Source organism: Aquarana catesbeiana, linkage group LG04 (assembly GCF_042186555.1).
Source record: "Aquarana catesbeiana isolate 2022-GZ linkage group LG04, ASM4218655v1, whole genome shotgun sequence".
NCBI classification, from domain to species: Eukaryota; Metazoa; Chordata; class Amphibia; order Anura; family Ranidae; genus Aquarana; species Aquarana catesbeiana.
The window spans coordinates 132735668-132758852 of record NC_133327.1 but is presented as its reverse complement, the minus strand read 5'-3'; the positions used below and the strand labels follow the sequence as shown (position 1 = coordinate 132758852).

At 43.0% G+C, this 23185-nt stretch overlaps 1 protein-coding gene across 1 annotated transcript in view; it reads right to left on the bottom strand.

The window, feature by feature from the left end:
- Positions 1–10229: 10229 nt before the first annotated feature.
- The window catches only part of DNER (delta/notch like EGF repeat containing), a 360320-nt gene continuing 347364 nt past the window's right edge, over positions 10230–23185 (bottom strand). Inside the window, exon 13 of the mRNA XM_073625661.1 lies at positions 10230–10359. Coding sequence (XP_073481762.1) covers positions 10248–10359 — 112 coding nt within the window. The 3' untranslated portion in view covers positions 10230–10247. The remainder of the gene's footprint in view (positions 10360–23185) is intronic.

The window sequence follows — 23185 nt, the reverse complement described above, 5'->3', positions numbered from 1 at the left end:
GACTTTTTCTGTCGGACATTCCGCTCGTGTGTACGCGGCTTAAGGGGCAAAGCCTGTGAGAATGGATAGAAAGAAAACACAAAAAAAGAATGGTTTCCCGTCTTCTGCATATAAAAGTTCCTTTTTAGCTGATAGCGTGAAGTTCATATGAAAGAAAGTCACACAAGAAGGGAATACTGGATTATAAAAAGGCATTCTGTTACAAGAGCTTATTATCTCCAGACGCACTTGAAAACATGTGTTAACATGCATTGCCATGTGTTTTCAGGTGTGTTGCAATACATGTTTTAGAGCTTTTACTTTGTCAGCTCCTTTGTAAAAAGTGAAGGCACACTATGAGTTAAAGCGGATCTTCACTGCATCTGAGCACCACAAACTAAAAACACTATTTCATTAATTTTAATATTCAAAGCAAACTCCCCCATATTTTGTTGAGAAATCACTTTGAAAAACACTCCCCTAGCATTTCTGGCCGCGGCCATCTTGAATAAGGCAAAGGATTCATGTAGCATTTACTTGCTGGAATCCATCTGCCTTAGCTCTGGCATGTATGCAGGAAAGTGTGCTTAGCTGAGAAAACCCCTTCTCCACTCCTGAAGACTCCTGGGATGTATGACATAATTTTCCTATCGAAGAAACCAGGAAGTACCTGAAGAAATGTTAAAAAAGTTTAAAACAAGTAAACATGATATACTTTCCTTTCATTTTACTAATGCTGGCAACATGAGGATTAAAAATAATCAGTGCTGATTGGGACTCGGGAGAGTGAAGGTTTAAGGAGGTACCTGAATCTCCTGGACTACGGTATCTCTATGATTTACGTCACGTTTGTGCGAGTGAGGGGGACAGGTTTGTTTGCTGCCCCCCCCACCAAAATATTCAGCACCAGCCACCACTGCATTTAAAGCCATATTTTAAGCTCAACCATTAGAAGAATAAAAAAACCTCTCCTGGATTGCATTTTTGAGAGTAGGTTAATGGCAGAAAAAATGCTAAAAGCTCCTAAACGCCTGTACAAAAACACTCTGTGAGCATTTATTTCTGCCAAGGGAACTGGTGTTTTTTTTAAGCTCAGTGAGTAAATATAAACTGCTAAATACCTTTTCTTATCAGCAGTATATAGCAGTCTTGTGACTGCTATCAGTGTCCGGCCAAGCATTGGTTAAAGCTTGTAGGAGTTTTCATTCTCCTCTGACTGTTCTTTAAGGTTGCATGACCCCTGCCTTTCTGTCTGGACAGTGCTGATTGGCCCTGTGCTGATCACATGCACCATCCCAAAGAAAAAAAAACTCTCTAGCAATACACACCAAACTAAGCATGTGCAGAGTGCCTCCTAGGGCTCTGTTCTATGAGCAAATTGATTGGGGACAATGAAAAAAGGGGAGGATCAAAGAAGACACGATCAAACAGCCTTTTTACACAATGCAGAGGATTCACCCTTAGGTTCCACAGTGAGTATAACAAGCATGCTTTACTGCATATACAGACTGATTTTACTGCTGTTGGTTTAGTAACACTTTAGTGTTATAACAAACATTAAACTTGTGTATTTTTTGTGGTGTGGCTGCACTGGTCATGTGAACAGATGCACTTCACAGAGCATCTGCTAATAATCTTGTAAGCAATTTGTCTCTGGTGGCCTTACTGTCTCTGTCCTGGCCCCACTGTACAACGCACCGGGTCACCTCCAGTTCAGTCCTCATTTGCATTGCTGCAATGATGACAAGGAAAAACAGGGGAGAAGCCACGGTGCTGTACTCCCAATATGGCGCCCTGCCCTTCCCCAGCGAGAACCTCGTGGGTCAGACAAACCAAGGGATTTTGCCTGCAAATCGGGTAAGCCCTCCCTAACAACTGGGAAAGACTCCATTTGTGATATGCGTTTACTATGTGTAGCCAGGTGCTGGCTAGTCTGCCTGTGTCATTATGGGACATTCTTTAACAAGGTTCTTTAACAATTCTTTAACTGAGTGACTATCGGGGGTCACTCTCAAGCTAAATCCCTGTGTCACCAGATGCAGGGCCAGGCACCCTTTACTGGTTGCAGATTTTTCAAGAGCCTGTTCCAGGACATCCTATTCCCTTGAGCCTTGGTATCATCAGGATTGGTGAACAGGCAGAAGCCCACCCTGAGTAAATCTTACAAAAGACACTGCATGCAGGCACCTTTACCCCGTCTCTTTACACAAAGGCTACTCTGCTGCTATCCATTATTGCCAATCACCATTGCACAGCAACCTGTCTGGGCCCTTGTTGAGCTAGATGAAGATACTGAACACCTACGCTACAAGGATTTCACTCCTCTTCTCTCCTACCCACATAAAGGACTCAGTTCATAACATCTGTGTGCATTAGGGGGAACTCTTACTCAGACTTTGCTTATTGCATTCCTAACAAATTGTGATCTGATAAATTGTGCTGTTTACTTTCTGGTCCATGGCATTAAGATTTGAAGGGAGCAGCTTAACACAGATAGGTCTTTCTCCTCTCTTTTATACCTGGGGTAAAATATTCTTATGGGGCCTATTGGTTATTACTGTTTGATTTATTGTAATTTCCCTTGCATTGTATATCCTCTATATACTTGCTAAGACTAAAGTTTGAGATTGGAAAGATATCTGCATTAACATTCCTTTCTCTCTGTTGACTTAAGAATCTTTAGTAAAATACTAATTTCATTTGCTACAGTCTGGTGTATTTTGCAATTGTATTCTTTCTTTAAATTATGTCCGAACCCAGGGTGTCAAAGGTGTCTGGAGGCTTGCAAGGTCAGGGCAACCTTTGGTGACAGTTATCTTCCAGTGGCCCTTACGGGGGTGGTGCTACATATGGGGGCTCGTCCGGGATACCCCTCGTGGTTGGCCCTAGCAAGCAGTGTGATGAGCAAAGAGATGAAGAGTGCATGGACCCATCTGCAGCAGCCGTGTGGGGTCAAGAGCAAGGTAACTGACTGGAGTTGTGTACAGTGGTGGAGATATCTAGAAGCGAATTGACCGAAAGGGAAGTACGGCAGCTGGCGAGGAAGGCAGTCTCAGAGCAAGGGGCCTATCTCTTCGACATAAGAACCGAGTTCAGCCTGGATTGCACCCATGTCTTGCTGGAGTGGAGAGTGGCTATACCAGCCTGCTTTCAGAAGGACATTGTGAGTTTGGCAGAAGTGGTCAAGGCTCAAGTAATACCATTGCTGCCGGTGTTCTATTGAGAAAATGCCTCTCGTCAAAAAATTACCCCGACGGGACTGTGCATGCACAGTACCAAACGTCACTCTAGCTGATATGTTGATTAGCTGGTATGACATAAACACAGTGCATGCACAGATCGTCTGAGGCATTTTTTGACAGGAGACAGTATTCAACGGGCAGTATGCACACAGGGACTTGTCAGATTGTGCCTCGCTGTTGTGGGGCTGGTTTTCCGTGTGCTGAAGGGCAGATTTTGTCTGTGTTGCATGATGGGTTTGGTGTGTTGAACAGCGGGTTTTGCCTGTGTGTAAGGGTGGGTTGCAACACACCCCACACCCACCCTTCAATACACCCACAACCCACCCCACAACAGCGAGGCTTAATCTGACAACTACATTCCCCCGCTGTTTGCATAGCGTCAGATAATGCCTCTGACGATCTGCGCATGCACTGTGTTGATATCACGCCAGCTGTTCAACATATCAGCTGGAGTGAAGTTTGTTCCTTTTCTGCATAGAACACCGGTTGGGGATCTGGTGGAGGATCACACGCAAGTCAGTTCAATCAGCTCAGTATCTATGAAAGCTGATATACCCACAGTTGGTTTGCCCCCTGCCTCCTTCTATACCGACATGATCAAGCTGGTTGAGAGCTTAGTGAAAAATAATACAGCTACAGTCAATCAGGGATATCAGAAGCTTTGGTTCTTCTTGGGGTGGATTCCAACCCCTGCTGGAGAGGAAGAGTTTGAAAGTTGGATGGATCAGGCCATACAAGCGGTGGAAGAATGGAGTGTTCCAAAAGCGGTGAAAAGACAGAGACTAAGTGAAAGTCTTAGGGGCCCAGCAGCGAAGTGATTCGTAGTCTGCGGACCCAAGACTGTGTGGCTATGGAGTACATTGAAGCTCTGTATGCTGTGTTTGGCTGAGTGGAAAAGCTCCCAGATCTAATGCACAAGTTCAATCACAACTTGTAACGGTGAGAGACTTTCTAATTATATTACCAGAGTGGATCGAATTTTACACCAGATCATTCTGAAGAAAGGGATTGACCATCTTGATGTTGACAAAGTCCGTTTGTAATGAATTCTGCAGGGTGCTAGACCTAATCACCTGATTGTACTGAGACTGTTACTTAAGGGAACACAAGCGGCCCCTACCTCCCCTACGCTGATGAAAGAAGTAAGGGAGGAAGAAGCTTTTTAGATGAAAAGAATCAGGGATTCAAAGAGCTGTCAAAGCTTAATCTCAAGATAGAGAAGGTGTCAGCCTAGGTTATTCAGGGGGAAAAGAGTGTTCTTGCAGAGGATAGCGATAAGGAGACTGATGAATACTCAAACCCTCCCATTTTTAAGTCCATCAGTGAGACAGCCCCAGTTGAGTTGCTGACACAAGTCGTTCAGGTTCAGGACAAGATGCAACAGGCCCTACTGTGAGCAAACGAAGCTCAGGCAAACATGAAATGACAAAGCCCGATCTAAGAAAGTGCTTTCATTGTGGAGAACCAGGATATTTCTGAGCCCAGTGCCCTCCAAAGGTTGAACCAGATCTTACAGCCGAGGTGCAGAAACTCTTCCTTGCTCAGAAGGTGGGAAACTTCAAGGGTCACAGTGAAGGAGCCAGCTGAGAACCTCGACAAAGTCCGGAGCTCCAAAAGTTGAAAGGATGGGAAGACCAGATTGAAGCGCAAGAAGAAGACCTCAGGGCGTGTAACTAACTACACCCCCACCCAAGCCAGACAGCAAGCCATTTAAGCTTGGAAAAAGGGCACAGAGAGTCAATGCTTCACCACATCCCAAGGCCACTGTTAGGTCCTTTCAGCAGTTAGCAAGGAAAGAAGGGAATTTAGATCACTCTAAAAGGCAAGCTGACCTGCCAGGAAGACTTATAGGCCCTTCCCCCATAGTGTCAGTGCAAGGGAAGGCTTCTACATCAAAGTTTTACTGGACACCGGAGCACAAGTGACACTGTTATACAGAGATTTCTAAAACAAACACTTGAAGCATATTCCCCTGTGTAAGCTGGAAGAGCTGAAGATTTGGGGAATCTTCAACACACTGGCCGTTGTATGTCTCTAATCCCAGGGGCTGAACAAAACTGCTGATCAATACTGACCTGTTGAGGAGGTTACTGGTTCCATTGGCTGGAAAGGAAGATTCTGCGCTTAGAGGAATATATCCTCAATTACATCAAGCCTTTAAGCAAGTGGTCAAAGAACAGAGCGCCCCAGCTGAAGGGGTGGGAAGACTTTGGAGGCTGGAAGCGAGAGAAAAGGTGTTGCAGCTGGGTGAAATAGTCTGTATGAAGGCTACTGTCAAGTTGACTTGGGATCAGCCAGGCTCCTTTGTTGTCTTGGAGACTGATTCACAACCAAGAAAAAGCAGGGGTGGAATTAGTTCCAGAGATGATGCCTACCGAAGCCCTATCCCAGAATGGAGGAAATTTGCCAGTCATTCATCAGAATGTCACAGATCATCCAGTTCCGTTAAGGGGTTGAATGTTTATAGGGGAAGTGAGTTCAGCTACCCCGGGGACCCTGGCAGAAATGACTGAAAGAGGAGACAAAAAGAAGTTTCTTTCATTGTCTGAGTTGTTGCCTCCTGAATGGTAGGAAAGAGTCTGAGATCAGTTGTCCAGGTGGGAGAAGGTGTTCTCCAAGAACGACTTTGATGTGGGTTGTACCAAGAGTTCTCAGCACTGGATTCGGTTGGATAAGGATAAACCATTCCGGGAAAGAGCAAGACGGCACCACAGTGATCTGAAGGATCTCAGGGAGCAGCTGGCTGAGCTGCAGAAATCAGGAGTCATTCTGGAATCCAGGAACCCTTATGCCTCCCCTATCATGGTAGTGAGGAAGAAGAACGGGAAGCTGCAGATGTGTACCAATTACAGAACCTTGAACAAGAGGACCATGCCTAATCAGTACACCATCCCTCATATTAAAAATGCCCTTCAGTGTTTGTCCGGGGCAAAGTGGTTCATTGTGTTGGACTTGAAGAGTGGATACTACCAAATCCCTATGCACTCTAATGATAGGAAGAAGATGGCTGTAAGAGCGGCAAGGATGTGGAAGTCCCTTCCACAGGCAGTGGTCTCAGCGGAGAGCATCGATAGTTTCAAAAAACTATTAGATAAGCACCTGAACGACCGCAACATACAGGGATATACAATGTAATACTGACATATAATCACACACATAGGATGGACTTGTGTCTTTTTTCAACCTCACCTACTATGTAACTACAATGGCATTCATTTCCCTGTTGTGGTTCTTCGAGTAACAGGATGCCCCAGGACGTGTCAGGGGCTTCGGCTATGATCCAGTGGCTGATGAAGCGTACGGTTGGTGACATGAACCTGATGGAGGTCCTGGTGTACTTGGACTACAACATTGTCTTTGGAAGGACCTTAGAGGAGCATTAAGCAAGGTTCAAGTAAGTTTTTGAGAGGCTTCATGAAGAGGGGCTGAAGTTGTCGTTAGAAAAATGTCAGTTCTATCAAACTTCTGTCACATGTCAGTTCTATCAAACTTCTGTCACCTACCTAGGGCATATTGTTTCTTCCAAAAGCATTGCTACAGACCCAAAGAAACTGGAATGAGTTCACCCCTGGCCCCCACCAAGAACCGTGACTGAATTGAGGTCTTTCCTGGAGTTCTGCTCCTATTATCAGAGATTTGTGGTGAACTTTGCAAATATTGCCACATAATGAGTTGCTTAAGAATGAGGTGGAGTGCAAAGACTGCAAGTTGAGACAAGTGAGGCATGGGGCTCGGAAGTCAAAAGAGTCTATAAAAGAGCAGTGGAGCCCTCAGTGTGAGAAAGCTTTCCATCACCTCAAGTAAGGCCTCACAGAAGCACCGGTACTGGCCTATGCAGACCCAGCAAAGCCATACAAGCTTCATTTGGATGCCAGCTGAGAAGGGTTCGGCAGGGTTCTATACCAGGAACAGGACAGTGAGCTTTAGCTCATAGCATATATGAGTCGAAGTTTGACCCTGTTTGAAAATAACTATTCTGTGCTCAAGCTGGAGTTTCTGGCCTTAAAGTGGGCTGTAGTAGACAAGTTGAAAGATTACCTGTACAGAGCCTCTTTCGTAGTGAAGATGAATAATAATCCTCTGACGTACCTACTGTCTTCAGCTCAGCTGGATGCTACTGAGCATTGATGGCTGGCGGCCCTGTCTGGATTTCAGTTCAGTCTGAAGTGTCATAGGTTCTTCCACGGCCTATTGGTTATTACTGTTTGATTCATTGTGATTTCCCTTGCATTGTATATCCTCTGTATACTTGCTAAGACTAAAGTTAGGGATTGGAAAGATATCTGCATTAAAGCAGAGCTCCACCCAAAAGGGAAAGCTCTGCTTGTCTGAAAGTGGATCTGGAGTCATGCAATGAGGACTTGCAATTGTGCAGCAACCTTGTCCAGCCTGGCAAGTCTAGTAATAGATTAGCAAGTCATTTTCAAACTTGCAGCTCAATTGCTTGATATCTGGGCTGCTCCCACTTTGCCACAGCTAACTGAGCTGGAATTTCGGCCCCCTCCTCCTTCCCCCGCAGCCGGCCCATTCCCAAAGCGCAACGCGCTTCGCACATGCGCAGTAGGAAACAGGCTGTGAGGCCACAAGGCATCACTGCCGGTTTGCCTATAGTCAAGATGGTGGCGCCAACACCCAATAGCCGATTGAAAAATGGGTTAGAACATCGCTGGATTCCTGGACAGGTAAGCGCCCTAATGTTAATAGTCAGCAGCTACACTTCTGGTTTCCCCACCACTCGGACAGCACTCCCTGACGGAACAGATGGCAAGTTACTTAGTTAAGCCTAGCTGAGGTGGACTGTGGACATGGCTTGATCTGATATTGGCTTGATGAATGATATTGCTGAATTAATTTTTGAAGAAAATAACACAATAACATTTATGCACTTCTCCACTACTGCTTCTATCCAGATGGTTAGTGTTCAGCCCTCTACAGTAGTCACTTCCCCACTTCTCTCCCGACCAGGGCAGCCAGTGTAGACTGGGCCCGGGCATGAGGAGCAGCAGAGAAACTGAGAGAGAGAGAGAGAGAGAGAGAGAGAGATAGTGATCCTTCCGGTCCTGTAGTCAAACAACTGTATACAGCTATACATACCCACATCTGACTGTATATGTAGATCTTCCTCCATCATCACTGTGACTGCAGATATACATCATCTGTCCTGTTACTATGTATATAGCTGTATGCAGTCAGTGATAATGGAGGAAGGTCTCTATATACAGGAAGGAAGATGGTGGGTGTATATATACATATATAGCTGTATAAACCCACCTTCCTTCCTGTATATAGAGACCTTCCTCCATCATCACTGACTGCAGGTATACATCATCTGTCCCTCCATACTGTGCAGGCTACTGCATATTACAAGCACAGTGAGGCTGCATATGATTGGCACAGTAAGGCTGCATATGATTGGCACAAAGTGGCTGCATATGATGGGCACAGTGGCAGCATATGATGGGCACAGTGGCTGCATATGATGGGCACAGTGGCTGCATATGATGGGCACAGTGGCTGCATATGATGGGGCACAGTGGCTGCATATGATGGGGCACAGTGGCTGCATTTGATGGGCACAGTGGCTGCAATTGATGGGGCACAGTGGCTGCATTTGTTGGGGCACAGTGGCTGCATATGATGGGCACAGTGGCTGCATATGATGGACACAGTGGCTGCATTTGATGAGCACAGTGGCTGCATTTGATGAGCACAGCGGCTGGATTTGATGGGGCACAGTGGCTGCATTTGATGGGCACAGTGGCTGTATTTGATGGCACAGTTGCTGCAATTGATGGGGCACATTGGCTGCAATTGAAGGCACAGTGGCTGCATTTGATGTCACAGTGAGGCTGCAATTGATGTTTTTTTTCAGAATTTTTCATTTTGTTTGCATCACCCAAAAATTTTGAGCACCACTGACCGCTACAGTTAATATGGTCAAGGCAATTAGGAGGGCTAACAGAGATAGTATCTTTATTAAGATTTGCAGAAAATAAGAAAACTACTGTGACAGAGGGTAACCTCAGTGATTTGGAAGACAGGCTGCCTCCACTCATTGCCAAGTCTTGCTCTACCGCCCAGTTGGTAAAAGCTACAACTTTTTACATGCAAGAAAAAAACAATGAGCCCTGAAAGTTTTTTCATAACATTTATTCAGAATATCTGGAGTTTCCAAGAACAAAGCTGAAAAAGTCTATACCAAAGAAATAAAATGCCTATCACATAGAAAGAATTATACAGCACAATGCAATCCACGAGCTAAAAAGCAGATTCCTTCTGTAGGAAACCAGTATCTGGAAGGAGGAGAAGAAGCCTTATTCACAATATAGAAAAACCTTGCGTGTCTGAGAAAAAAAAAGAGCTCAGTCTAGTTCTAATCTGCTTCTTGTCAACTTGTACAGGAGCCGCTTTTTACCAACACAACAAAATTATGGACCGGGACATCGACTTGAGAGCAACTTTCTAAAAAACAAGGCAGGATTATTGCTAACGAACCATGCAGAGAGGGAAAGCCAAATAAAAAAATAAAAAAAAATAAAAAAATGAAGAAGGACAAATAACAAGTCTAGTCAATTCTGGTTAGAGAGACTGAACCACTGGCTTGGATTACTTTGTTTCACAACACAAACATCATAGACTCTCAATATGCTTATCAACGGATAAATGATGTATTATAATACGTCTCCTAACTCTACAGATAATGCCAGCATACTGTTCAGACTGTAACATTGCTAACACAAGGGGGAAAATTCTGCCAATAATTTTAGGACTGACTTCCAACAGATTTAACCCATTCATTGCCAGTAAGGCCTACAAGCCTCCTCTTGCAGGAAAGGGGTTAGATCACAGCTGCATAGAACTGTGCCCTGAAGAATGCATGGAATGAATGAATCCCGCAAAGGAGTAGCATGTCTCAGATTCATTTTTCTGTATCTCAAAAAGAATTAGTCAGTTTAAGTATTTCATCCTTTTAAAAGCTGGTTGCAACCCTCTTCCGGCATCTATGTAATAAGGGCACTGGGTGGACTACAAATCCTTGGTTTTAATCAGTGTCACGAGAGGTTTGTCATCTGGGCTGTAATCTTCGTATGTTACCGGAGTGGCCTCGTACATCGCCGGCCGAGCCTTTTTGCCAAACCTGATGAAAAAGAAACAACAGCAAATAAATGGACAGTGACTGGACAATAAGTATTGAACTGCCTATAGATGTGCAGATTATTTAGGAGAAAGCTTGTTTAAGACCTTCTCTGAAAAAAATCAGCACATCTAATAAAGAAACATCATCAATATTTACATTTTCGTTCTTTCTTCAAATGGACCAGCATGACAGTAAGCATAGCAATTTATTAGCTCATTGTCAAACGTATGCACTCCATAAGTTGTAATCCTTTAGTATGACAGCAATGCACAACCATTACCGACTACCTTCTGAAAAATACAGTGGCCTGGCTGTCATGCTGATTCTGTGTTTCAGGACCTTATGTTACTGACACTTATTACGGATACTTATTACCAGTCAGAAACTGTACTAAAAAAAAAAGTCATAGCTAGGCAGCTAGCATATTCAGATGGAGATCAGCTATGTCTACAGCTTTTTTGACAAGTAACATGTATTATAAGGCAGAACCATGAATATGTCAACTTTGTAAATAGTATTACAATACTTTTCCAAATACTAAAGTACATTACTGCTATTTTACTATGTCTATACCATTTCTATTAGCTATTGCACTACCTCATTGTAATTACATATGCTGTCAATATAAATGTGAAAGTGGACCTTTCAGTAGGTTTAGAAGACTTGCATGTATACATTCCTGACATGTCACAATATACATCAGCAGTACAATTGTCAGAGATTTTCTACCTATTAAGACATCCATCACTTAGTTACAATCAAGTGACTTTGCTCAGGTTGAGATGATGTAAACCAAGGGGTCTCCAAACTTTCTAAACAAAGAGCTGGTTTATTGTCCTTCAGACTTTAGGGGAGCTGAAATGTGGCCTGTGGGAGTGGAAATTTTTGTTTCATCAGTGGGAGTAAACATCACCATGTTTGGGATTGGGGGGGGGGGGGGGGTAATTTTATTGGGATTGTATGTGATAGACCAACACAAAGTGGCACATAATTGTGAAGTGGAAGAAAAATGATAAATGGTTTTCAACATTTTTTTTTACAAATAAATATGTGAAAAGTCTGGAGTGCATTTGTATTTAGCCCCCTTTACTCTGATACCCCTAACTAAAATCTAGTGGAACCAACTAGTGGACCTAATTAGTAAATAGAGTCCACCTGTGTGTAATGTAATCTCATTTGAAATACAGCTGTTCTGTGAAGCCCTCAGAGGTTTGTTAGAGAACCCAGTGAACAAACAGCATCATGAAGGCCAAGGAACACACCAGACAGGTCAGGGATAAAGTTGTGGAGAGGTTTAAAAGCAGGGTTTGGGTTATAAAAAATATCCCAAGCTTTGAACATCTCACGAAGCACTGTTCAATCCATCATCCAAGAATGGAAATAGTATGGCACAGCTGCAAACCTACCAAGACATCCACCTAAACTGACAGGCCAGGCAGGGAGAGCATTAATCAGAGAAGCAGCCAAGAGGCCCATGGTAACTCTGGAGGAGCTGTAGAGATCCACAGCTCAGGTGGGAGAATCTGTCCACAGGACAACTATTAGTCATGCACTCCACAAATCTGGCCTTTATGGAAGAGTGGCAAGAAGAAAGCCATAAGAAGTCCCGTTTTTAGTTTGCGAGAAGCTATGTGGAGGACACAGCAAACATGTGGAAGAAGGTGCTCTGGTCAGATGAGACCAAAATTGAACTTTTTGGCCTAAAAGCAAAACGCTATGTGTGGCAGAAAACTAACACTGAACACACCATGCCCACCTTGAAACATGATGGCAGCAGCATCATGTTGTGGGGATGCTTTTCTTCAGCAGGGACAGGGAAGCTGGTCAGAATTGATGGGAAGATGGATGGAGCCAAATACAGGGCAATCTTAGAAGAAAACCTGTTAGAGTCTGCAAAAGACTTGAGACTGGGGCGGAGGTTCATCTTCCAGCAGGACAAAGACCCTAAACATACAGCCAGAGCTACAATGGAAAGGTTTAGATCAAAGTATATTCATGTGTTACAATGGCCCAGTCAGACCTAAATCCATTTGAGAATCTGTGGCAAGACTTGAAAATTGCTGTTCACAGACATTCTCCATCCAATCTGACAGAGCTTGAGCTATTTTGCAAAGAAGAATGGGCAAAAATGTCACTCTCTAGATGTGCAAAGCTGGTAGAGACATCCCCAAAAAGGCTTGCAGCTGTAATTGCAGTGAAAGGTGGTTCTACAAAGTATTGACTCAGGGGGGCTGAATACAAATGCATGCCACATTTTTCACATATTTATTTGTAAAAAAATTTGAAAACCATTTATCATTTTCCTTTCACGTCACAATTATGTGTCACTTTGTGTTGGTCGATCACATAAAATCCCAATAAAATACATTTACATTTTTGGATGTAACATGACAAAATGTGTAAAATTTCAAGAGGTATAAATACTTTTTCAAGTCACTGTATATAACCTCTTTTTTGCTTTAATCATTATATAGAAAAGCGGCTTAGAGGCCTACCATAAAAGGAGAACAGAGTGATTGTAGGTTATTAACCAAATCTACTATGGAAGAAATTTTAAAAGTAAGCAACTATAACCAGGCTCTATCTGAGTGAAAATTCACATTATTAAACTATACTTATACACAGCGAAATTTTAGTTATCTAAGTTTTAGATAACTTAGGATTTATGCACACTGGAAAGCTAAAAACTGCTGTAGCACCCTCCTAGGTAGGTGCTAGAAGAGAGTATAGTTTTGGTCTTTCTGCTTACCAGGAAGATGGTCAGGTAAAACTTAGAGTGCTCATTGCCCAGGGAACAGGTGGTCCACCCGAGGGCCTAGAGAGAAGCTGAACCCAAAGGTTCTGCAGAGCTGACTGGAAGAGAGACACCAGAAGGGATCTGATTCTGCCTACTGTGAGTACAGATCTGTCTTTGGGGCCTGTCGAGTGAGGGACACACCCCTCAGCTAGAAGAGTCAGTGGACGGGTGTCAGTAAAGGGGATGCTAATGAGTATCTTGAAGATAATGTAGTCCATTAAGTCTGCTCCTAGTGAGAGCAAGAAGACTTAATTCCTTCATACATGTGGCAGTATGGTAAAGCAGTGTGACTGCTTCCACAAATAATCCGGTAAGGCCAAGTGAGAGTTGCCCTCATCCATTGTGAATAGTTCCAGTTGGAGTATCCCACTAATCCCTTCTCCCATCCAAGTTCCAAAATAGAATACTAAAAACCCCAAACACCTTGGACTGGTCATTGAGTAATGAGCAAGCGGGAGTAAGGGTGGGACAAGTGGAAACCCCTAGCTACCAAGTGGAAATCCTTAGCAACCAGCTGCAGGTAACCAGTGAGAGGCCTATGAAGTCAACACTCAGCAAGCCTTACAGGGACAGTGCTACACTGCTAAAAGAACACTGGATAAAAACGCTAATATTTTAGCATTTTTTGCCGACGTTTAAACAGTGTTTATCACAGTGTGTAAGCGTTAAGGAGCAGGGCCAGTGAATAGCTGGTTGTTAAGAAGCAGGCCGGGAAGCCAGCCATTGCATTCTTAACAATGGATAAATCATCAGCTGTCAGCGGGGTTCCTCGCTGACAGCTGAATGTAAAAGTAAAACCATTGCCGGCAATAAAAAAATTGTGAAAAAAAAAACAGTATAAGGGTCTCCGCAATCCATACCAGGCCCTTCAGACCTGGTATGGATCTGAAGGGGAACCCCACATCAAAATTAAAAAAAAATCTGACATAGGGTCTCCCCCAAAATCCCTTATCCGAGCATGCAGCCTGGCAGGCCAGGAAAGAGGGGGGGGGACAAGCCCAGTGAGGCCTTCTCACCACAACCCTGGCATATGGTTGTGAGGGGTACAGGGGTGACTTATTGGAATCTGGAAGCCCTCTTTAACAAGGAAACAGAAAAACCCCGATCCAGGTGTCTGATTCACAAAATCTCCTCCCCCGTCAGGTGCAGGTGCTGGCTCAGTATGCAAGTGGCATACAAAGAAAAAATGGAATCCGGATGGCTGCACTCCAACGATAATATCTTTATTGGTAAAAATGCATATAGCAAATAATGAAGTAGATCGCTAACATGTTACACACCGTAACTACTGGTGCTTACTCATAGCTAAATCTTTGAGCAAATGACAATTGTTTATATTTACATGCCAATACATACAAAGTGGGCTTGATTGAAAAATTTAACAAATGAAAGATTGACAAATTAACAAATTAACAAATAGACTCCTGTTACAAATCGCTACTTGACTCTGATTAACACTGTAGTAGATCTACCGAGATAGATCTGCTGAAACCAAGGTCTTCATAGATGTCATAATGATTTCCTTTTGTTAATCCAATTTAGACAATAAAGCCCAGATTATTGCTTAAATGTGTACATTTCATGACGTTTGGAATTGCCGGTGAAGGAATATATACTTAGACATCTAAAAGCATAAATGAGAAGTAAAACCATCAAAAAACAGGTCACATACATTGACATACAGTGGGGACGGAAAGTATTCAGAACCCCTTAAATTTTTCACTCTTTGTTATATTGCAGCCATTTGCTAAAATCATTTAAGTTCATTTTTTTCCTCCTTAACCTCTTCAATACCAGGCACTTAGACACCTTCCCGCCCAGGTCAATTTTCAGCTTTTAGCGCTGTCGCAATTTGAATGACAATTGCGCGGTCATGCTACACTGTACCCATACAATTTTTTTATCATTTTGTTCCCACAAATAGAGCTTTCTTTTGGTGGTATTTGATCACCTCTGCAGTTTTTATTTTTTGCGCAACAAATAAAAAAAGACCGAAAATTTTGAATTTTTTCTTTGTTTCTGTTAAAATTTTTTGGAAATAAGTGTTTTCTTCTTCAGTGACGGGCACTGATATGGCTGCACTGATGGGCACTGATACGGCGGCACTGATGGGCACCGATGAGGTGGCACCAATGAGGTGGCACTGATTAGGTGGCACTGACGTGCACTGATGATGAGCACTGATAGGCGGCACTGATGGGCACTGATAGGTGGCACTGATGGGCACTGATAGGTGGCACTGGTATGTGGCACTGATGGGCACTCATAGGTGGCACCGATGGGCACTCATAGGCAGCACTGATGGGCATTTGTAGGTGGCATTGATGGGTACTTATGGGTGGCACTGATGGGTACTTATTGGTGGCACTGATAATTGGCACGGATGGGCACTGATAGGTGGGCACTGATGGGCACGGATGGGCACTGACAGTTGGCACTGATGGACACTGATGGGTGGCAATGATGAGACTGATTGATGGCACTGATGCCCCTAAGGGTGGCATTGCTGGGCATCAGTGCTATACAATGGAGCCAATCAGTGCCCATTTGTGGGCACTGATTGGCACAGATTGGGCACTGACTGGGCACATGTGGATGGCCATGGGGTACATACCTGGCCATCCATATGTTGCCCCTCTCCCTGGTGGTCCTAGTGGCGATCCCTGGTGGTCCAGTGTGGTGATCTGAGGGGGGGCTGCGCAGACCCCCCCCGTCAGGAGAACTGCCGATCGGCTCTCCTCTACTCGCGTATGTCAGACGCGAGTGAGGAAAAGCCAATCAACGGCTCTTCCTATTGACATCATGATCAGCCGTGATTGGACACGGCTGATGACGTGGTAAAGAACCTCCGCCGTAGGCTCTTTACCAAGATCAGTGTAGCGGCGTGTCAGACTGACACGCCGCTCCACCGATCGCCGTGATGCGCACCCCCGCGGGCGCGCGGCGGCATTTTATCCTGCTGGACGTCATATGACGCCCTGTCAGGATAACTGAACCACCGACCGGCCGTCATTTGCAATGGGCCGGGCGGGAAGTGGTTAATGTACACACAGCACCCCATATTGACAGAAAAACACAGAATTGTTGACATTTTTGCAGATTTATTGAAAAAGAAAAACTGAAATATCACATTGTCCTAAGTATTTAGACCCTTTGCTCAGTATTTAGTAGCCCCCTTTTGATCTAATACAGCCATGAGTCCTTTTTGAGAAAGATGCAACAAGTTTTTCAGACCTGGATTTGGGGATCCTCTGCCATTCCTCCTTGCACATCCTCTCCAGTTCTGTCAGGTTGGATGGTAAACGTTGGTGGACAGCCATTTTTAGGTCTCTCCAGAGATGCTCAATTGGGTTTAAGTCAGGGCTCTGGCTGGGCCATTCAAGAACAGTCAAGTTGTTGTGAAGCCACTCCTTCGTTATTTTAGCTGTGCGCTTAGGGTCATTGTCTTGTTGGAAGGTAAACCTTCGGCCCAGTCTGAGGTCCTAAACACTCTGGAGAAGGTTTTCATCCAGGATATCCCTGTACTTGGCCGCATTCATCTTTCCCTCGATTGCAACCAGTCATCCTGTCCCTGCAGCTGAAAAACACCCCCACAGCATGATGCTGCCACCACCATGCTTCACTGTTGGGACTGTATTGGACAGGTGATGAGCAGTGCCTGGTTTTCTCCACACATACCGCTTAGAATTAAGGGCAAATAGTGCTATCTTGGTCTCATCAGACCAGAGAATCCTATTTCTCACCATCTTGGAGTCCTTCAGGTGTCTTTTTAGCAAACTCCATGCGTACTTTCATGTGTCTTGCACTGAGGAGAGGCTTCTGTCAGGTCACTCTGCCATAAAGCCCCGACTGGTGGAGGGCTGCAGTGATGGCTGACTTTCTACAACTTTCTCCCATCTCCTGACTGCAACTCTGGAGCTCAGCCACAGTGATCTTTGGGTTCGTCTTTACCTCTCTCACCAAGGTTCTTCTCCCCCGATAGCTCAGTTTGGCCGGACGGCCAGCTCTAGGAAGGGTTCTGGTCGTCCCAAACGTCTTCCATTTAAGGATTATGGAGGCCACTGTGCTCTTAGGACCCTTAAGTGCAGCAGAATTTTTTTGTAACCTTGGCCAGATCTAAGCCTTGCCACAATTCTGTCTCTGAGCTCTTCAGGCGGTTCCTTTGACCTCATGATTCTCATTTGCTCTGACATGCACTAAATAGACAGGTGTGTAATCAAGTCCAATCAGTATAATCAAACACAGTTGGACTCAAATGAAGGTGTAGAACCATCTCAAGGATGATCAGAAGAAATGGACAGCACCTGAGTTAAATATATGAGTGCCACAGCAAGGGGTCTGAATACTAAGGACCATGTGATATTTCAGTTTTTCTTTTTTAATAAATCTACAAAAATGTCAACAATTCTGTGTTTTTCTGTCAATATGGGGTGCTGTGTGTACATTAATGAGGAAAAAAAATGAACTTAAACAATTTTAGCAAATGGCTGCAATATAACAAAGAGTGAAAAATTTAAGGGGGTCTGAATACTTTCCGTCCCCACTGTATTTACATAAATCCATTGATGCTGGAGGAAAATTTACTTTTGTGGGAATCTCTGCAGGAAATGGTATCAACATCAAAAAAAAAAAAGAATATATATATATATATATATATATATATATATATATATATATATATATATATATATATATATATCTTTGGTGTAATATCCCATACATTAGGAAACCATTTTTTTTAAAAACACAAGAATTCCTCCAGCAAGAAAAGGAACACTTATTAACCCATTGTTGAATATAAAGATTCTCCTGTAGATTTACCATTTTTTATTATTGTTTGCCTTCTAAGCTTCAGTACGTTAAATTATTTGGTTACATGAGGGAGAAAAAAAAAAAATATATATATATATATGTATGCGAGACATAACAAGGGGACCCCCAGAACCCAGATCCCACCCCCCCCCCCCCACCCCCATGTGAATGAGTATAGAGTACATTTTACTAATATGCATGTATGTACTACTCATTCACCAAAAATGTGGTAAAAGTGAATAAAACGTGACAAAAGTTTTTGACAAGTCCTTTATTACAAAAGGACCCAGTGTAGGTCCCACGTCAATCACGATGGATGCCGGCTGCTGACCAGAAAAAAAAAAAGAGAAGAAGCTCTGCTCCCGTCGAAGGCTCCAACCGAAAGATAGCTCTGCCACCTCTCGCCGCTAAATAAACGAAGGGCCGCCAGGTGGCCCCTACCCCTTCGTTCGTGCGGACCGTTTTCTTCTCAGGGTGGAGGTGGCGGCGGGCATCGTGACTGACGTGGGATCTACACCGGGGGGACATTTTTTTTTTTTGTGTTTTTTTTAGGCCTTGTCAAAAATTGCCTCATGTGCTTTTTACATTACACTTTCTTTTGGGAGAATGAGTAGGGGTATGCACCCCATACTCATTCACATAGGGGGGCAGGATCTGGAGCCCCCTTTTTAAAGGGGGTTTCTAGATTCCAATAAGTCCATTGCCCGCAGACCCCCACAACCACCGGCTAGAGTTGTGGGGAAGAGGCCCCCCTGTCCCAAAGCACCCCCCCATGTTAAGAGCATGCGACCTGGTACGATTCAGGATGGAGGGAGCTGGCGGCTCCCTCAATCAAACAAGGGACAGCCACACACTGATCAAAATTTAGTTGATCCCTGCTAAACTTTGATCCAACTACGGCCAGCTTTAGACAAAGGTCATGGGATATAACGTAAATATGATGGTACTCATGTATTAAGTAGAAGGAAAGGAAGTGGAAGTTCTTCCACAAGCATCCAATCAGATATAATGTGATCTAGAAGATTAAAGACATTTGTTTGATTCCTTTGGGTTGCAAAGGCCCTGTGTGAACTGGATAGAAAGTTATTTTCACGTCATTTGAAGGTAAATATCAACTGCCATCAGGAGGACAAGGTCCTTCATGGGCTGCATCACCATGGAGATTTATTTTTCTCAAATATACTGTAGGTGGTAACAAGACATAGTAAAACTTACTCTGGTTGCCTATACAGTGGCTAAAATCATTATTTGATCCCCTGCAGATTTAGTAAGTTTGCCTATTTACAAAGAAATGAAGGGTCTATAATTGTTATCATAGGTGTATTTTAAACAATAGAGACAGAATATCAACCAAAAATCCAGAAAAAAAACACGATACAAATGTTATAAATGTTATAAAAAGGGGTAATTCAAGGTAGGCCAGAGGTACAAAAGATAGCAAACTCAGAAAAATGACAGCATTTAAATTCCTATCCTATAATGTAAAAGGGTTAAACTCAAACTTAAAAAGGCATAAAATTTTGAGGGAACTTAAAACCTATGGAGCAGGGGTGGTGTCCCTGCAGGAGACCCATTTAACACACGAATCAAATATTAGATTAAGATCAAAAGAATTCCCGAATTGGTTCTATGGAGATGCAATATCGAAAAGAGCAAGGGGAGTAGCGATAGGATTGGCCAAAGGAGTACAATTTAAATTAGGAGGTATGATGCAGGACCCAGGAGGGAGATTTTTATTCATCAGAGGAATACTTGGAGAAATAGAATGCACCCTCCCCAACATATACGCCCCTAATAAAAACCCAGTAAGGTTTCTGAAGGACACATTGGAGAAATTAATGGATTTTAGGAAGGGGGAACTTATAGTAATGGGTGACCTCAATATGTGCTTGGAACCAGAGATCGATAGTACGTCCGGGGCACAGGGGACGAATAACGGACAGATGAAGAAGATAAAACAGGAACTACATAAAAATCAACTGGTAGACATTTGGAGGATCATGAATGGTAAAACACGAGACTATACGTTTTACTCCCCTGTGCACCGGACGTACTCTAGGATTGATTACATCTTAGTAGACCATAGACTTTTAGACAGGATAGTAGGCTCAAAAATAGGAATAATCACAACATCAGACCATGCCCCTATTGAGATGGAGATGCAGATATACAGGGCTCAAGGGAGACAATCACTGTGGAGAATAAATGAAGACCTACTGCAAAATGAAGATATCTCCAAAAAAATAGAGAGAGAGCTAAAATTTTATTTTGCAACAAATGAAACAGGAGATACATCGGGATCGGTGACATGGGAAGCACATAAAGCCTACATAAGGGGAATAATAATAAAAGAGGGAGCAAGGAGAAAGAAGGAAAGGAAAAATAGGATGGGAAATGTTATAAAAGAAATTTTTTACTTAGAACAAGAACATAAAAAACACAGAGGACACCACCAAACAACATACCTTGCACTGATCAATAAACGGGATGAATTAAAAAAGTTGATGGAACAAGAAACAAAGGAAAAATTCAACCAAATAGCTAAAGAAAGATATGTGTGGGGAAATAAGGCGGGAAAACATTTAGCCAGAATGCTCAGGAAAAAAAAAGCCCTAAACTTTATAGGAAAGATACAGGATAAACATGGGAAGATGGTTTATGAAACCAAAGAGATTGGTGAAGTATTTAAAAACTACTACAGTGAACTATATACGGAGGAGATTAATGGAGACCAGATAAGTGAGGAAAATAAAAACAGGAAGATAGAGGAATTCTTAAAATGTGCCAAATTAACCAAGATTACAAAAAATTCTAGAGAGGCCTTGGAGAAACCAATAACAGAGGAGGAGATATACAGAGCAATAGCAGATAGTACACAGGGGAAAAGCCCGGGTCCGGATGGGTTCACCACATATTACTACAAGAAATTTAAAGACATACTAGTCCCGAAAATGTGTAAGTACATGAACGGGGTGGGAAGTGAGTTTGAACTAAGTAGTGAGGCGCTTTTTGCTACAATCACCGTAATCCCCAAAGAGGCCAAAGACGCGACTTTATGCGCTAGTTATAGACCGATATCATTGATTAACGTAGACACAAAAATATATTCAAAGATACTGGCCACGAGGATAAAAGAATTGATGAATGGGGTGATTCATCCGGACCAAGTAGGCTTTATAGCAGGAAGGGAGGGAAGAGACAATGGGGTGAGAACCCTATTGTTGCTTCAGAAGAGAAGGGAGGAGGGACTCCCAGGCCTGCTCTTGTCAAGTGATGCCGAAAAGGCATTTGACAGGGTGGGCTGGGAGTTCCTGTTTAGAACCCTAGAAATAATAGGAATAGGCCCAAAGATGATAGGACGGATCAAAGCACTTTATAGAAAACCCAAGGCGGCCATTAAGATCAATGGAACCCTGTCGTCACCTTTCGAGATGAGGAGAGGGACAAGACAGGGATGCCCCCTGTCCCCCCTTCTCTTCGTGCTGGCCCTAGAACCCCTCCTGGCAACAATTAGAAATAACCCGGACATTGAAGGATTTAAGGTGGGAGAAGAGGAGCACAAATTGGCCGCTTATGCGGACGATGTGCTCTTCTATATAAGTAATCCCGGAAATACATTACCAAGATTGGTTAAAATATTAAAACAATATGGCGAAATAACAAATTTTAAGATCAATATGGGGAAATCGGAAATTCTAAAGATAAACGTGAGTAAAATAGAGGAGGAAAAACTGAAGAGAGATTTCCAATTCTGCTGGAAAAAAGAGATCAAATATCTGGGAATAATGCTCTCGAACTCCCCGGAAAAGATATATAGAAAAAACTATATCCATCTCTTGGATGAAATAAAGAGGGAAGGGAAAAAACTCCAGACAAAACCTCTTTCATGGATGGGGCGTATTAACGCCATAAAAATGGTCCTCTTACCTAAGATCACGTATAAATTTCAAATGTTACCTATTAAACTCCCACAAGAATATACTAGAAAACTGAAGTCAATAATCTCTAATATAATATGGAAAAACAAAAGATCAAGAATATCTCTCAAGACCCTAAAACAAGATAAAGACAAAGGGGGCCTTGCGGTCCCGGATATCCTAAAATATTATAAAGCAATAATTTTATCAAGAGCAATAGAATGGGCTAGGGATAACCAAGAAAAAAGATGGGTGAATATAGAGAATTACTATAGTAAAACACGTTTAGGATCTATTATTTGGAACCCTCTGAATCACAGAACGGTAGATGAGGGAACGCACGGTTTGACAAAAATAGTTTTAAAGACATGGGAGGTAGTATATAAACAGTTAGATAAGATTTATAATTCTCCCCTGATAGAATTAAAGGAGAATGAGTTTTTTGCACCAGGGAAAAGAGATATAGGTGGGAACTGGATAAAAAAAGACAAAGTACAGCTTAGAGAAATACTTAAAAAAGGGAAAATTGTCACAATCACTGAATTGAAACAAAACACTGACACATGGGTGATAGATGAATGGAGGTACATGCAATTAGACCGCTTCGTGAAAAATCTACCTCAACCAATAAGATCCGGAGAAAACTTGACAGCGTTAGAAAAATTATGTTGTTCGGAAAAAACAAAAAACACAGTATCGAAGCTATATAAATTAATATTGAAGGAAGAAGAAGCAGAGGTACCCACATATATCAAAAAATGGGAAAAGGAATTGGGAACACAAAAAGACACGAGCACAATTAATAAAATGTTATTTTTGGCCCATAGCTCAGCGGCGGATATAAAAACGGCCGAGATGAATTATAAATGTATGGCAAGGTGGTATGCAACGCCAGATAGGATAAGTAAGTTCCAACATGGGAAATCGGCAGAGTGTTGGCGGGGCTGCGGAGGGATGGGTACTATGGCTCACTTATGGTGGAGTTGCCCGGTAATTAAAAAATATTGGAAAAAAATCTTGAGATCGATAAAGGAGATTACAAAAATCGAGGTGAAGGAGGATCCGTGGGTGGTTCTCCTCCACGGCATAGAAGGGAATGTGAAACAATATAAAGCATCTCTGGTCCCACATTTATTGAACGCAGCAAAAAGATTAATCCCCAAAAATTGGGGGGGGGAGAAAGTCCGGAGATGTGGGACTGGATAAATGCCGTGGAGGAGACCTATACCATGGAACAGTTTTCTTTGTATAAAGAGGAAAAGAGAGAAGTAGATAAATGGAAATGTTGGAAGGAGTTTAA